Source organism: Palaemon carinicauda, chromosome 17, assembly GCF_036898095.1.
Source record: "Palaemon carinicauda isolate YSFRI2023 chromosome 17, ASM3689809v2, whole genome shotgun sequence".
NCBI classification, from domain to species: domain Eukaryota; kingdom Metazoa; phylum Arthropoda; class Malacostraca; order Decapoda; family Palaemonidae; genus Palaemon; species Palaemon carinicauda.
The window spans coordinates 62,986,395-62,999,927 of NC_090741.1; the positions used below are offsets into that span (position 1 = coordinate 62,986,395).

Here is a 13,533-nt window from a genome sequence, read left to right on the forward strand (position 1 = left end):
TTCCCCTCCAAAATTACAGTACTGTAATTTATATAACAAAAAAAAAAAAAAAAGTTTCTAATTCTTCTAAGCTTCCAAAACAAGAATCATCCTAGGTGTTAATATTAAAAATGGAAATAAAACTTACCTCCAAGTCCAACATGGAAGGTAACAGCAGAAAAGGAGACGGGGAAGTTGGAAATGTTAACGCCTAGCTTAGCCCACTGAAAATATTAAAATTACAAAAATTAAATCTTTTATCTAGGGTTCCATTGGATCAATAATTTATCACCAATGTATTTCTGGTGCAATTAATGTCTTGATAACAAGTCACTGAATCAACCACTAACCATTGCAAATAGTATCAACAAAGGAAGGATACAAAGAACTGTAAATGTCGTCGACACCAAACTAGATGGTCGAGGATCAGGTGTCCGGAACAAGTGTTTTATTTCTGGACGAGCCTGAAACATATAAAATTAGTGTATTTAGAAATTTGGAAACATCAAACAAGGTATTCAACACCAAATGAATAATTTTTTAAAATATTCATTTCAAGAGATTTTTTTCTTGAGCTCAACATACTGTACACAGTGCATTATATTCATATAACATGGACTCACTTTTATTATAATGATATAAAAAGATAATACCAAAATTTATTGGTTCATTATTTGAAGCACAAAAAACTAAAGCCAGAAAAAACCTAAGTGTGATGAAACAATTAAAAATTTCTGAAAAAATAAAAAATAAAAGTTATCTTTATTACTTCCATTTAAATCTTACCTTGTACATGTAATCTTGAGCTGGACTGCCAACGCTGCCTTCAGGGAAAGTCAAGGAGAGCTCACCAATGTCCCACATCACAGGGTTGCTAATGGCTGCATCCCCAATGATCACAGAAACCGTGTAGATACCACTGACACCCGCAAATTCCTTAACACTGTTGCTGACGTCCTACGTTTCAAGAATTCAAAGTTAATTATATATATATCCTACATAAGATGACTTTTTTTAAAAAATCATATACAGCACATTCCGAGGAAAATTTCCAATTACTAAGTAAACACTGCACTATCTATGTAAACTTTGTACTCTAACAGAAAAAAAAAAATTACTTACCATGTCAAACTTATATACATCATTAGAATCTGTTTCAGCAACAAAAATAATCTCCCTCTTGGAAACCTTATGGGTAATCTTGACAAAGGCTTGGTGAACCTCGGTAGGGCGCCCAGAGGCAGTATCCCTCACAAGGAACCGTAATAAGACCCGCTGATGCTGGTCCGCTACTATTGCTTCAGATAGTGTAGTGGGATACTGTAATCTGAAGCACAAAATGGTATTAGAACACCTAATGCAACAAAATTTTGAGGCAATGGGAAGATCTATATGACAAAACTGTAAATCTACCACCGATAAATTGTCGACTGTGATTGGAGCCCCATTATCTCTCTGCCAACCTCTAACTGTACACTCCCTGTTTGAACACTAATCTAAGAATCAGTACCTCATATACTCTCTCTCACAAATCAACATAAAAAACCCAGCAGAAACAAACTTGGTAAATTTCATCCAAAGTTTCTCTGGGTAATCCAATAGTAGCCTATTCATTGAACTCTTGGAAACAAAAGGTATGTAAAACTAAGTAAACCATGCTTTAATAATCTTATCCACCTCAATCGAGCAAATTTCACAATTTCACAAAACCTATACCAACAGAACAACAGAGTTGCCATTTATATCCAGAAAATCTTAAAGACTGCATTCAAAATATCAAAGTACTCCCAAAATCTCTTAAACCCTAAACAGTTCAAGAGTACCCTGTATACCAAACCAGATCAAACTTACACATGACCAGTTTGTGTACCATGACTTAGTGCAGATAATGTACTACTTTCAAATGCCTAAGCATTACACTATAACAAAAATCAGATAAAAAATGTACAAGTTTGTGAATTATCCAAATCATTCTAATTAATCTGAGAAGTTTTAACACTACTTTATTGTATAACTTATCAGTAGATTTTAGAATAATAACCTATTTCAAAACTGTTTGGTAATAACAGAAAAATACTGTGATCCCCTCCCCCTTACAAAATATCATGTAACCCCATACATAAATGTGATAAATACAAGGACTACAGGATTAATAAATCATTCAATCACATCATAAATTTGAGAAAATAGGAAGTTTCCTCTCAGAAAAAAGAACAAATACTGAATTAGTTACCACACAACAAATAAGGGAATCTCAATTTTTTAATGACGACAAATACGTTCAAGCTTTGAGGTGGACGCCAGATGAACCGTTGGTGAGCTTCATCGAAATAAAAAAAAAGAGTTTTGGAGAGTAATAGCTTTATCATCAACTTAAGAGCAAGAAAGCATACAAAATAAGGATGAGTAGCAATATTCGGGAAGGAACTTCAACGCAACTGAAAATCTATTCTGTCTAGGTATATGATAAAAAAAGCAGTGATCTAGTCTTGATCTTATTTCTAAAGTAAGCCATGACTGTATGTATCACAAAAAATAACATACAATGGCTGTAAATATCAGAATAAAACCTTAAGGCCAAATCATAAATCAGTTAATGAAGAGCTTTCACAACTTCATTTAATACCAGTGTTAAAAACATGATTACAATTGATTCTTCTCATTACATCTCAATTTTTCCAGTATACTTTTCTATCTATTTATACTTTTACCCTCTTATTTTCTCTGAAAATAGATTTTGTCTAATATATTTACCACACTAACTTCTCCATATTTCTAAAATCATAACTGATTCAAATCAATTTACTTACTTTTGAAGGCTGGGAGCAGTAGACTGATCTGCGTCAGCGGTACCAAATTCAACATTTTCAATATTAATGGCAGTGAGAACTTTAAAAGTAAGCTGCGCTGCTGTGTGACCAACCAGCCTTGAGTCCGACGCACCAGCACTAACAACAAGCTGGTAGAATCCTCGTTCTGGTTGTCGAGACATGACGTCTAATTCAAACACACCCCTGCAGATAGGAAATGGTATACTACAGTAAAGGTTTACATAAAAAATTATATAAAAATAGTACACTACTGTATCAATGTTTCAAGATTTCATTTCCCCCTAATTATTCATGGTTTCATTAGGTACATAATTATTATACATTCAACAATCACATTTATAAGAATGATGTGCCTTTAATATAGGGGTGAACAAAAAATTACTAAAATATCAGAGATAGGCTAAACAGAGATAATGCTCCACATACCAGAAACTTCTATAAAAAAGATCAATTTCTTATGTGAGGACCATCAGTACTCCCTAACATTATCACAGTAACTATTACACTAGTAATATCAAATTCCTATTTCACATCTAAATTGAAAACTCAAACTCTTGGGAGAGAGGAGTGCATTATGAATCATTGCACAACCAGATTAAATGAATGGGCCTGGGGGGGGGATATAGATGAAAATGAAAAAAGCGGGATTTAATTTAACCATAAACAAGGAAGAATTTAAACTTCCTGGGATATACTATTATTATTTTTCTTATTATGATTGGACTATTATTATAGTTTTTACTGAATAATCATCCAACCATTACATGAATTAAATAGTTGAAAAAAGAAAAATGAAAATTCTAACAAAATTTCCAACCAAGCATTTGCTTCCTAACTTTACACTTGCCATTGGTTGAAGTTTTTACAATAACAAACCATATCTTTCTAATAGTGCTGACTAGCTTTCTTTGCATACAATGATTCAGTCAGGCTAACTATCTATCAAATATTTGGTGATCAAATGAGTATGATCCATTCTGTGAAATCATTCCCACATTTATACGATGTGCAGTTTTCAGTGAAAACCATCAACAAATTTGAATAATGAACAACAGAACAAATACTGGACAGTCATCCAAATTATGCCTAATAAATATTAAACAATTAATGGCCACCATAATTTTACAGAAATTTAACACTGAGCTATTTTATATCTTGAATGGTTTGTTATCTGAGGATAAGCAGTGTAGTTTTTGTACCTTTACACTGGAAGCCATTTTCAGATGTTCGGTAAGCAAGTATTTTGCCACTAAGCAAGGAAAATTTAGATTTGTTTTATTGTTTTAATCAAAAGTTTAGATTAAAGCAATAAAACTTACTCAGAATCAGAGAGAGGCGTTAAGACTTCCTTTGAAATGATGACCACTTCATCAGACTCTCGCGTTGCAGAATCTGCCGAAACTTTCAGTGGCCCTAAACTTCTTCCCATTAGATCAGTTACTCTCACCTGTGACAGGAGAAATTAAAAGGATAATTAACAATGTGGATCATAAACAGCATGATATGCGCAAATTATGAAAACCCAAGAGGATTTCAAACTATGCACTACTGCATGTAATAACTTTACTCACAATAAAAATCTCAGATTTACATTTTTTTTGATTCAAATTTTCTCTATAAAATGTAGATGTGAAGATGACAACTTCCACTTCTTATTGATTCATGCTACCAGATTTTAATTAGAATACTACTTAATCTATGGCCTCTTTCTATATTCACTACTGTCCAACCGTACAATAATAATTTTTATTACAAGATGTAATCGTCTAATTTTTTTAGATGTCTTTATTTCTTATAACCTAAAGACATTAAAATAGAAATAAAATTGAAACTTCACCCAACTGTAATATACTGCTACCGCATAATTACTGTTCTCTCACATTCTTACCTATCTGTAAATAAATCTCCCCTTCCTCCTTACTCCAGGGCAACAAATTTTCATTACTCGACTTGAGTGTTTCCAAGATCATACATGCCAAATTATTTTTAGTTTGTGACTATTTTGAGGAATAGCCAAAATTAGTACAGGTATGATGTAGTTTGAAGAACTAACATTCATGACATAAGCCTTCAAAACCCATATGTGGCTGCACACTTGTCTTGCAGAACGCCTAAAGACTTTAAAAACGTGCCCTCCAAGCTTCATGGTTTTATGAATTTGGGCCATATGGCCAGTCACTGGGATTAGTGAGGCCACTCAGCAATAAGATGCAACAGGGGTGAGGACTTTGCAGTTGCATTATGAAGTACACATTTAAAAGACATTAGACAGCAGGATGGATGTAAAGAATTGGAAAAGGTGTAAAGTATAAAAAGTTAAAAAGTGAGTGCATCGAAGTGGTGAAAAAGATGCTTGCAACCCATCTAGTGCCAAATCCCATATTCTCCTGTTACATTGCTACCTGCATTTTCCCTTAACTGTTCTTACCAGGCTGTCTGACTTCTTAAAACTTTTATTATTTCCTATGTCCCTCAAGCATTCATGGACCTACTGTATATATGCAACTCAATGATCTTGATGATCTATTTGAATAACAATAATTCACACATTCAAAGGAATCAGAAGTGAAGACATACAGGCTAAAGTGCAATCTCAATTTACTCCAGTCAAGTCAATAAATGGAAAATGGATAAAGCAATTCTTCAAAATCCTACTTACTTGAACGCTAGGAGCTTCAGCACTGACTGCAACATTACTAGCAAGGGTGATGGCTACTGGCACATGGAACCTGATGAGAGGATATATCAATGTAGTTGATATTTTTTCTAAATGTACCAAGCAAAGATCAAGAGTGATTATGTAACTTTAAGCAAGCAGCAATAAGGTCTAAGATTAAAACAATAATCACATAGCTTTAAGCAAATTGCAAAATTGTGTTACCTCTTGAAAAAAAAATAAAATGTGCATATAGAGGTTTAAAAAAATAGCCCCTTTATATTTGCGAAATTTCCCATGAAATGTGACCTCAACAACATGAAAGCAAGATATTTTCCTTATGTAGTGCTAGAGATGCAGAACAATCTAGTTTCCCAAAAGCATGGCATGACAACGGCTATTTCAACACTAACATTTACACTAAAGCAGAAGTGTCTGGCAAGAATGTAAACTTGAATTTATCCTGTTCCTAAATCCATATGTAACTCATAAGGCAAGTCTTGAGTATGACAAACAACCTATCATGGAAAACACAGGTTTCACTGTTCAATTTATATGCAGGTAAGTACTGTAAAACAAATTTTAAACTCAATATTGGGGATGGCTATGAATATAAAAGCAGCATCCTATTTTTTTCCAAAATACATCCTCTAATAATTGGGGTCTCATATTCCAGAAACCAAGTAAACTAGAAGAAAAGGATAATGGTTGTTTATATGATAGTCATTCCATTTCCTTAGTATATCTTTTAGTTAATTTTCTCATTGAATCAACCTTTGAATGAAGTCCACACCACAGACTTCATCATTTAGACTGCTTATACTGAAACAATGCTTTATACTTAAAACCACATACTGAAATCTGAAATGAACATGTAACTGCATTATAAAACAATGTAAGTTTTTCTTTTTCACTTACCTGTTACTAGTAAACATTGAAACGGCTTCCAATAAATAATATACACCTTTTCCAACTTGAACAGACTTCCTAGACATTAAATAGTTGGCAAATTTAACAGCCTGCTCAGGTTTTATTGGTGGTGCTTTGTTTGAAGTTTCTGCTAGCTTATATGCTCCACTCAACACTAATGCTGTTGAAAAAAAATACAAAATTCACCTCAGCTGGAAATCATTTATATTTGACTCACATCAATAAAATAGTGCAGTTAAACTAATATACTACAGGTTATAAAATCAATAATACTTCTCTCTCTCGTAAGTGCAACAGGGGTGTGTTTTAGACTTGGCATTTACTGTACTGTAACAGGTAACATATATTTCCTACATTAAGCAACTGTTACCTCACAATTAGGCAAATGATTTCTGACAACCACATCAAATCATACATCCAATTACATAATATACAAAATCTCTATAATCCAAAAATTCTACTTATATAACATAACTCAATTTGTTTGCAAAAAAAATAATTTTCTGATCAACCAAAATACATTTTCTCAGCAGATTCGTTTTAGTAACATGTTCTAAGGAAAAGCCACAACACCAACTGTTACATGCGACTAACCTGTTATTGATAGGCCGCCTTCAAACTGAAGCATCCTACCATCTACTTCATCTGCTTGAACAATAGCATCTTCAATCCTCTCAAAAATGCTGCTAACTTCACCCTTCAGCTGTGCTCCAACATGGAAAGCATAACCTAGACTGAAAAGTAAAAGGAAAGTCTACTTGAAATAGGACTCTTTTCATGTGAACCAATCATCTATTCCTTCCATATTATCTATTTCAGGATATTATTATTACATATACTCATGTCAAATATTTATGTATGTTGTGAACTTTCAACCAGAGCTCCAATCTCTGGTTAACAGCTTCCTCTATGCATGTTCCATTACTTCCTGGGTATAGCTATTAGTTTTTGTCATGCAACTTTCATATCTACCATAAATCCATAATTACATTTAACAACTAAATTATTTGAAATTTAATCAAAATTGGTTAAGAGATTCTTCATCTCTTTGCTAATCCTATACATTGTATAGATATTTTAACACAAAATTGAAGTATAATTCAATTCAATTTTCCATATTATATACAAAGAAATGAACAGCTGATATTAAGCAGTGCAGCATATAAAAATGAATATTCTCTTGATAAATGGAAAACTTTTATTAAATTTCCCAAGATAAAAATTTAGAATTTACTGTTTTTAAAGACAGTTTTACACCAATGTTCTATACTTGTTACTGAAACCATCGCTGGGTAACTTACAGTAATTGTATGACAATTTTGGTTTTAGATAGACGAGTATATTAACTAACCAATGAAAGTAAAAAATTTGTCAAGTTTACATTCAAGAAAATTGTCAAATTTACATTCAAGAAAATTGTCGAATTTGCAATCAATAAAATTGTCAAATTTACATTAAAAAAAAATTGTCAAATTTGCATTCAAGAAAATTGTTGAAATTACATTCAACAAATATGTAGTGGTAGTGTATTATGAAGTTATTCCTATTTGGCATTCAAATTACTTTTCACGGTACATTGTACCCCATAGAGGGATACAGCCATAGCTGTATTTCAGTATTCATTCATATAATTTGGTGGAATGTGTTGCATTAACTTTGCTGTTGTTAAAAGTATAGACCAAGTTCAAAGACAGCCATTTTGATAAGTTTGACTCGTGCAGTTTTTATTTCTGCTGAAAACAATTAACTTGACGATAAAACAAAAGGGCTGGAAAGAAGACGTAAATAATTAAAGGAAAAGTATCCTTTTTGATGAATTTCAAAACAAGATTTGAGATTCAAAGACATCCTACCTAATATACAGTTGTAGTTGTTGGTGGCATATAAAAAGATTTCTAAACAGTTGCATACATATGAAGACTCAACATTGAATTATCTTAAATTGAGAATGTAAATTTTCTTAAATCACCCACAACAATGAAAGTTATTAAATCAGACAGAAACAGATTTTCATTCGTGTTGCAGAAAGACAACGGAACAGTATGGAGGATATCGAGACATGCAAAAGCTTTTCATCATCTCTCATAAAATCAAAACGGCCAGATATAAGAACGCATGGAAGTATATCTTTATTGTGCTGCAGCCAAAATCAATGTAAAGGTTGCTCTACATGGTGAGTGGGCGGCTGCCAGGGACTACAATCACCTGATTGAGTTTAAACGGAAGTTTCAGTTTCACTAAAATTCTCTATCTACCATGGCACTTCCCACAATTTTAGAGGTAGCTGACACCTTGCCTGATGAGGGACTCAGCCAAGTTTGATTAGTACTAAATTAAAGTACAAGGGTTTTCAAAATTATGTATGTACTGTAATTGACGAATAGGTTTGCTTAAAGCAAATGGATGTTACAGACTAATGCACACACACACAAAGCCACTCCAACACCTTCTAAAAACAAACGCCTCACAGGTCTCGAACTGTTGACCTAACCGCGCAAGGCCGCCTCGCTGCTGGGAGGAAGGTCGCTGGCACCGGGTACAACACATGAACATACGCTACCAGGGTCTAAGCGATGGTAGACAGGGCAGCCTATCAGGACTACGGTCTACCCCAAAGCCAAAGAATAGTCCTTCAAAAAAAGAAGGGAACCTTGCTTACCCCCATATAAAATGAAAAAAAAAAATGTTGATAAAAGAACAAATTAAAGTACATGGGTTTGTATTTATGTTGGAACAAAAGTTGCATGAAATTATTGCGAGTTAAATCAATTGTATAGTCAAGTTATATTTCATAAGAGCTTTTGCACTCTCTACTATTGTGTGGTATATATCACACTCATCCTAATCACTTGATGAATATGAATTCATTTAATATTTTTTCTTCCCTCAAATGATTCACTTAAACTTTTCAAAGAATGCAAACAATAAACTTCAGTTTAACTAGAGCTAAGCATAAGTAATATTTTAACTGTACAGTAAATGTAAAAATATGGCCTCCATGCATGAAAAACACATTTCATAAAACGCCATCAATCATAATTACCTCAATTATAAAATGAAGTCACAAAACAACTATACAATCAAATTCACAAACCTAAGGACACTGTCATCCTTCTTGAGAGCCATCTGCGTTGCACGCAAGACCTTTGCAGTATCTACATCTACGCCAAGGTTTGTAGCAGCAGTTACTGCATGGAACAGTTCTTGTGGAGATGCCCCTTCTCTTATGGCCTCTCCAACAGCCTGTAAAAACATTAGAAAAGTAATAATAAAAAACTATTAGTTTACTTCAAGGCTTAATTTAAAAAAATAAAAATTCAAACCTAACAACAGGGACTTGAGTAGCATGACATACTTTTAGACCTTATATCACACTGAAATCAAATATACTTTTAGACCTTACATCACACTGAAATCAAATATACTTTTAGAGCTTACATCACACTGAAATCAAATCTCCAAAACAGAACTAATTTTTCTTAGAATATGATTCTATTAAAAACATGAAATGAAAATGCACCATTAAAAAGAACAAATGAGCAAGTTAATTTCTCAACTTGAATCGTCACCTACTTGCTTTGAAGCTGCAGTAGCAGTTACAGGGCACCCAAGCGCTTTCCCCGCTGAGGATGCCAAAAACAGCGTCTCGACACTTGCTCCATCACCTGCCGAGCTCTTTACAAACTTACATACCCCCTACAAGAAATAGAAAAATCTTTAAAATCACTATCATTCATACATTTACATTCTTAAAGAATAGGAGGCAAACAGCCCTAAGCTAAAAATGTAGAGTCCATAAACATGCCAGATACAATTAATTTTATAGGGAAACAGATTTACACTAGCTATATATAGCACCTAGCATGATTTAGGAACCCTAAATAGTCTATAGATCTACCAAGGCACTTCCCCCAAATTTTGGGGGGTAACCAACATACAAAAAGGGGGAACTTTTCTTCTCTCAGCATGACGAGGGACTCGGCCGAGTTTGGCTGGTACTGCTATAGTGGCACAGCCTACCTTACCACATTATCTACCACAAATGAAGCTTCATAGGCTGAATCCCCAACTACTGCTATTTCAGCAGTTACCAAGACGACCTGAGGAAGCAGCAGAGCCTATCAACACTGCGTTACAATTGTTTGCCCTTCATTCCTATTTCTAGTATGCCCTTTTGCCTCTCACATTTATCCTCATATCACCTATAGCTTTCTTTATTCCATCCATCTACATGGCCAAACCACCTCAACACATTAATATCCACTCTAGCTGCTAATACATTTCTTACACCCATTCTCACCCTCGCTACTTTGTTCCTAACACTATCTAATCGAGATACACTAGCCATTTCGAACACATTCAATTTGTTGCTCCGTCACTTTTATTCCCCACAACTCGGATCCAAACATCACAGTTACTATAATCACTCTCATACAGAACTCTACAATCATTCTTAACCCTCTATTCTTTACCACTCCCTTCACTGACCCTAACACTTTACATCCTTCATTCACTCTATCGTACATCTGCTTCCACTCCACTATTTGCAGCAACAACAGACCCCCCTCCCATACTTCTGATCTACTTCCTCATGTAACTCTCAATTCAACATGACATTCAGCCTAACACCACTTTCCATTTTCGTGCATCTCATAACTTAACACTTACCCAAATTAACTCAACTACCTTCTGTCACACACCCTCCAAAACACTTACTCAAAAAAGTGGCAGAAAATTTTAAATTAATCAACAAATAAAGTAGAGTAAAATACTCAAACTAATATATATTGCAATGATAGAAAAGGTAAAGAAGAATGGCCAAACCCAAACCATAAGGATCCATTATAATTTAAGGTTGGGAACCTGATTGTGAAATTGTTCAAACAATCTGAAATAAATGTGCCCACAAAATAAATAAAATCTTGGTCTTCAAGTAAATGAGGAGGGGGGGGGGGGAGCAGCAGCACATACCCTACCTTTTCCTGGCCTAGAATACGGGTGATCAGTGCTTAAGGGATTACTCACCTGCGATCAATACCGCAGCAATGGCTGTCACACCAGACTCACACTACACTTAATGCAACCCAAAGGAATTACTGTACTCCTCCTAACAGAAGAGCTACTTTTTATGGGGCAAGGAAGGAAGGTGTGCGCAGTCTCCTCTTCACTTGCCCCATGGAATCAGTGCTGGATCCCAGCTGGGACTTTCACCGGTAACCCCCCCTCCCCCCCCCCAAAAAAAAACCAACATCAACAACAACATTTCAGGCTCACAATCATTTGACCGACTCTGGAGGTACCAGTCGAACGATGACAACTGATAAACAATTCATAGGAGGGTGAGCAGCTTTTGAAGGGCCGGGGTGTTCCTCCATTGTCACCATCATATACCCTATAGTCTCACCAGATGAGATCAGTCATTCTATTACGTAGGAGAAAATTACACGCTTTATAAAACTAGAGGAGCTTATGCAACAGGCTTCGTTTGCGATTACTGCTGCTACATATTACAGTACTCCCTGATTAGGAAATGATGCACTACTTTTCAGTTTGCTTATAAAAGTTCAACAAGAAAATTCCCATCTGAGCAGCATACACGGGTAATCGTCATTTGCTTGGGAGAGTGATTGACAGGTGGGGTTGATTTGTCTCGGAAAGTTGGAAAGACTCCAAAGAGGCTAAAGCTTAACACACCAGTCCACATATGTTAACACCACAGAAAGAAAAGAGGTACTTTGGAATAACTGAAGACCTACATGCACTACAAGTCTCTCCAAGAGCATGAAGTTTTCCTCTCTGGCAGCTGAGTATGGGAGCCTAAATTTCAACAGAACAAACAAAAAAAGAGAGAGAGAGAGAGAGAGAGAGAGAGAGAGAGAGAGAGAGAGAGAGAGAGAGAGAGAGAGAGAGAGAGAGAGAGAGAGAGAAGAGAGAGAGAGAGAGAGAGAGGGGAGAGAAGAGAAGAGAGAGAGGAGAGAAGAGAGAGAGAGAGAGAGAGGGGAGAGAAGAGAAGAGAGAGGAGAGAAGAGAGAGAGGAGAGAAGAGAGAGGAGAGAAGAGAGAGAGGAGAGAAGAGAGAGAGAAGAGAGAGAGAGAGAGAGAGAGGGGAGAGAAGAGAAGAGAGAGAGGAGAGAAGAGAGAGAGGAGAGAAGAGAGAGAGGAGAGAAGAGAGAGAGGAGAGAAGAGAGAGAGGAGAGAAGAGAGAGAGAGAAGAGAAGAGAGAGAGAGGAGAGAGAGAGAGGAGAGAGGAGGAGAGAGAGGAGGAGAGAGAGGAGAGAGGAGGAGAGAGAGGAGGAGAGAGAGAAGAGAGAGAGAGGAGAGAGAAGAGAGAGAGGAGAGAGAAGAGAGAGAGGAGAGAAGAAGAGAGAGAGGAGAGAAGAAGAGAGAGAGGAGAGAAGAAGAGAGAGAGAGAGAGAGAGAGAGGAGAGAGAGGAGAGAGAGAGAGGAGAGAGGAGGAGAGAGGAGAGAGAGAGAGGAGAAGAGGGAGAGGAGAAGAGGGAGAGGAGAAGAGGGAGAGGAGAGAGAATTTTCAGGAAATCCCTACAATCAGTATGAGACAACCACTTCGCCTAATCCAGTTTAAGGATACACAGAAGGTTCAGCCCATTCCAAAGGAACAGGAGTCACTGACCAGCACCAACCCAGTTGGACAACTGATGTCTGAGCCAGTCATTCGGATGATGGAGGCGATAGTCAAGAGTAAGCAGAACTTGACCCTGACCCAAAGTGAAAAGCAGAAGCTCCTGGAGCAGCTAGACTGAAATGAGTATTTCAGATCTGAACACTCACAGTGTCAGCAGACCAGATCAGATTTAAAACAGTGGGAGTAGTCTACAGACCTTACGGTTAAAACCTACAGGAATCGGGGCACTTGATGCCTAACACACAAACTCTGAGGATCATTCCTTCTACCATAATTACTGAACATCAAATACAAGAACAATTTGGAGAACGGAAATACGGAAAATAAAGACATCATAGAATGACCTAGGGAGGGTTGACACTGTGCACATCTTCCTGGCAATCAGCCATGCTAGGTGCTAAAAAGAACAGCCCGACACTTGGCAAGGAAATTTTCTTCCTCACAGAAAACAATTCCCTCGGCTGAAAACAGAAGTGGGACAGTATCGTAAAGAGG

The 13,533-nt window shown here is 36.0% G+C and overlaps 1 protein-coding gene across 4 annotated transcripts in view; it reads right to left on the bottom strand.

The window, feature by feature from the left end:
- The window catches only part of OstDelta (oligosaccharide transferase delta subunit), a 46,212-nt gene that overhangs the window by 8,464 nt on the left and 24,215 nt on the right, over positions 1-13,533 (bottom strand). For all 4 annotated transcript variants that reach the window (XM_068391135.1, XM_068391132.1, XM_068391131.1 and 1 more), the window contains exons 3-13: positions 9,970-10,092; positions 9,491-9,639; positions 6,991-7,130; positions 6,385-6,556; positions 5,470-5,539; positions 4,130-4,257; positions 2,790-2,993; positions 1,102-1,306; positions 766-936; positions 330-443; positions 128-203 (exon numbers count right to left, since the gene is read on the bottom strand). In XM_068391135.1, coding sequence (XP_068247236.1) covers positions 128-203; positions 330-443; positions 766-936; positions 1,102-1,306; positions 2,790-2,993; positions 4,130-4,257; positions 5,470-5,539; positions 6,385-6,556; positions 6,991-7,130; positions 9,491-9,639; positions 9,970-10,092 — 1,552 coding nt within the window. The remainder of the gene's footprint in view (positions 1-127; positions 204-329; positions 444-765; positions 937-1,101; positions 1,307-2,789; positions 2,994-4,129; positions 4,258-5,469; positions 5,540-6,384; positions 6,557-6,990; positions 7,131-9,490; positions 9,640-9,969; positions 10,093-13,533) is intronic.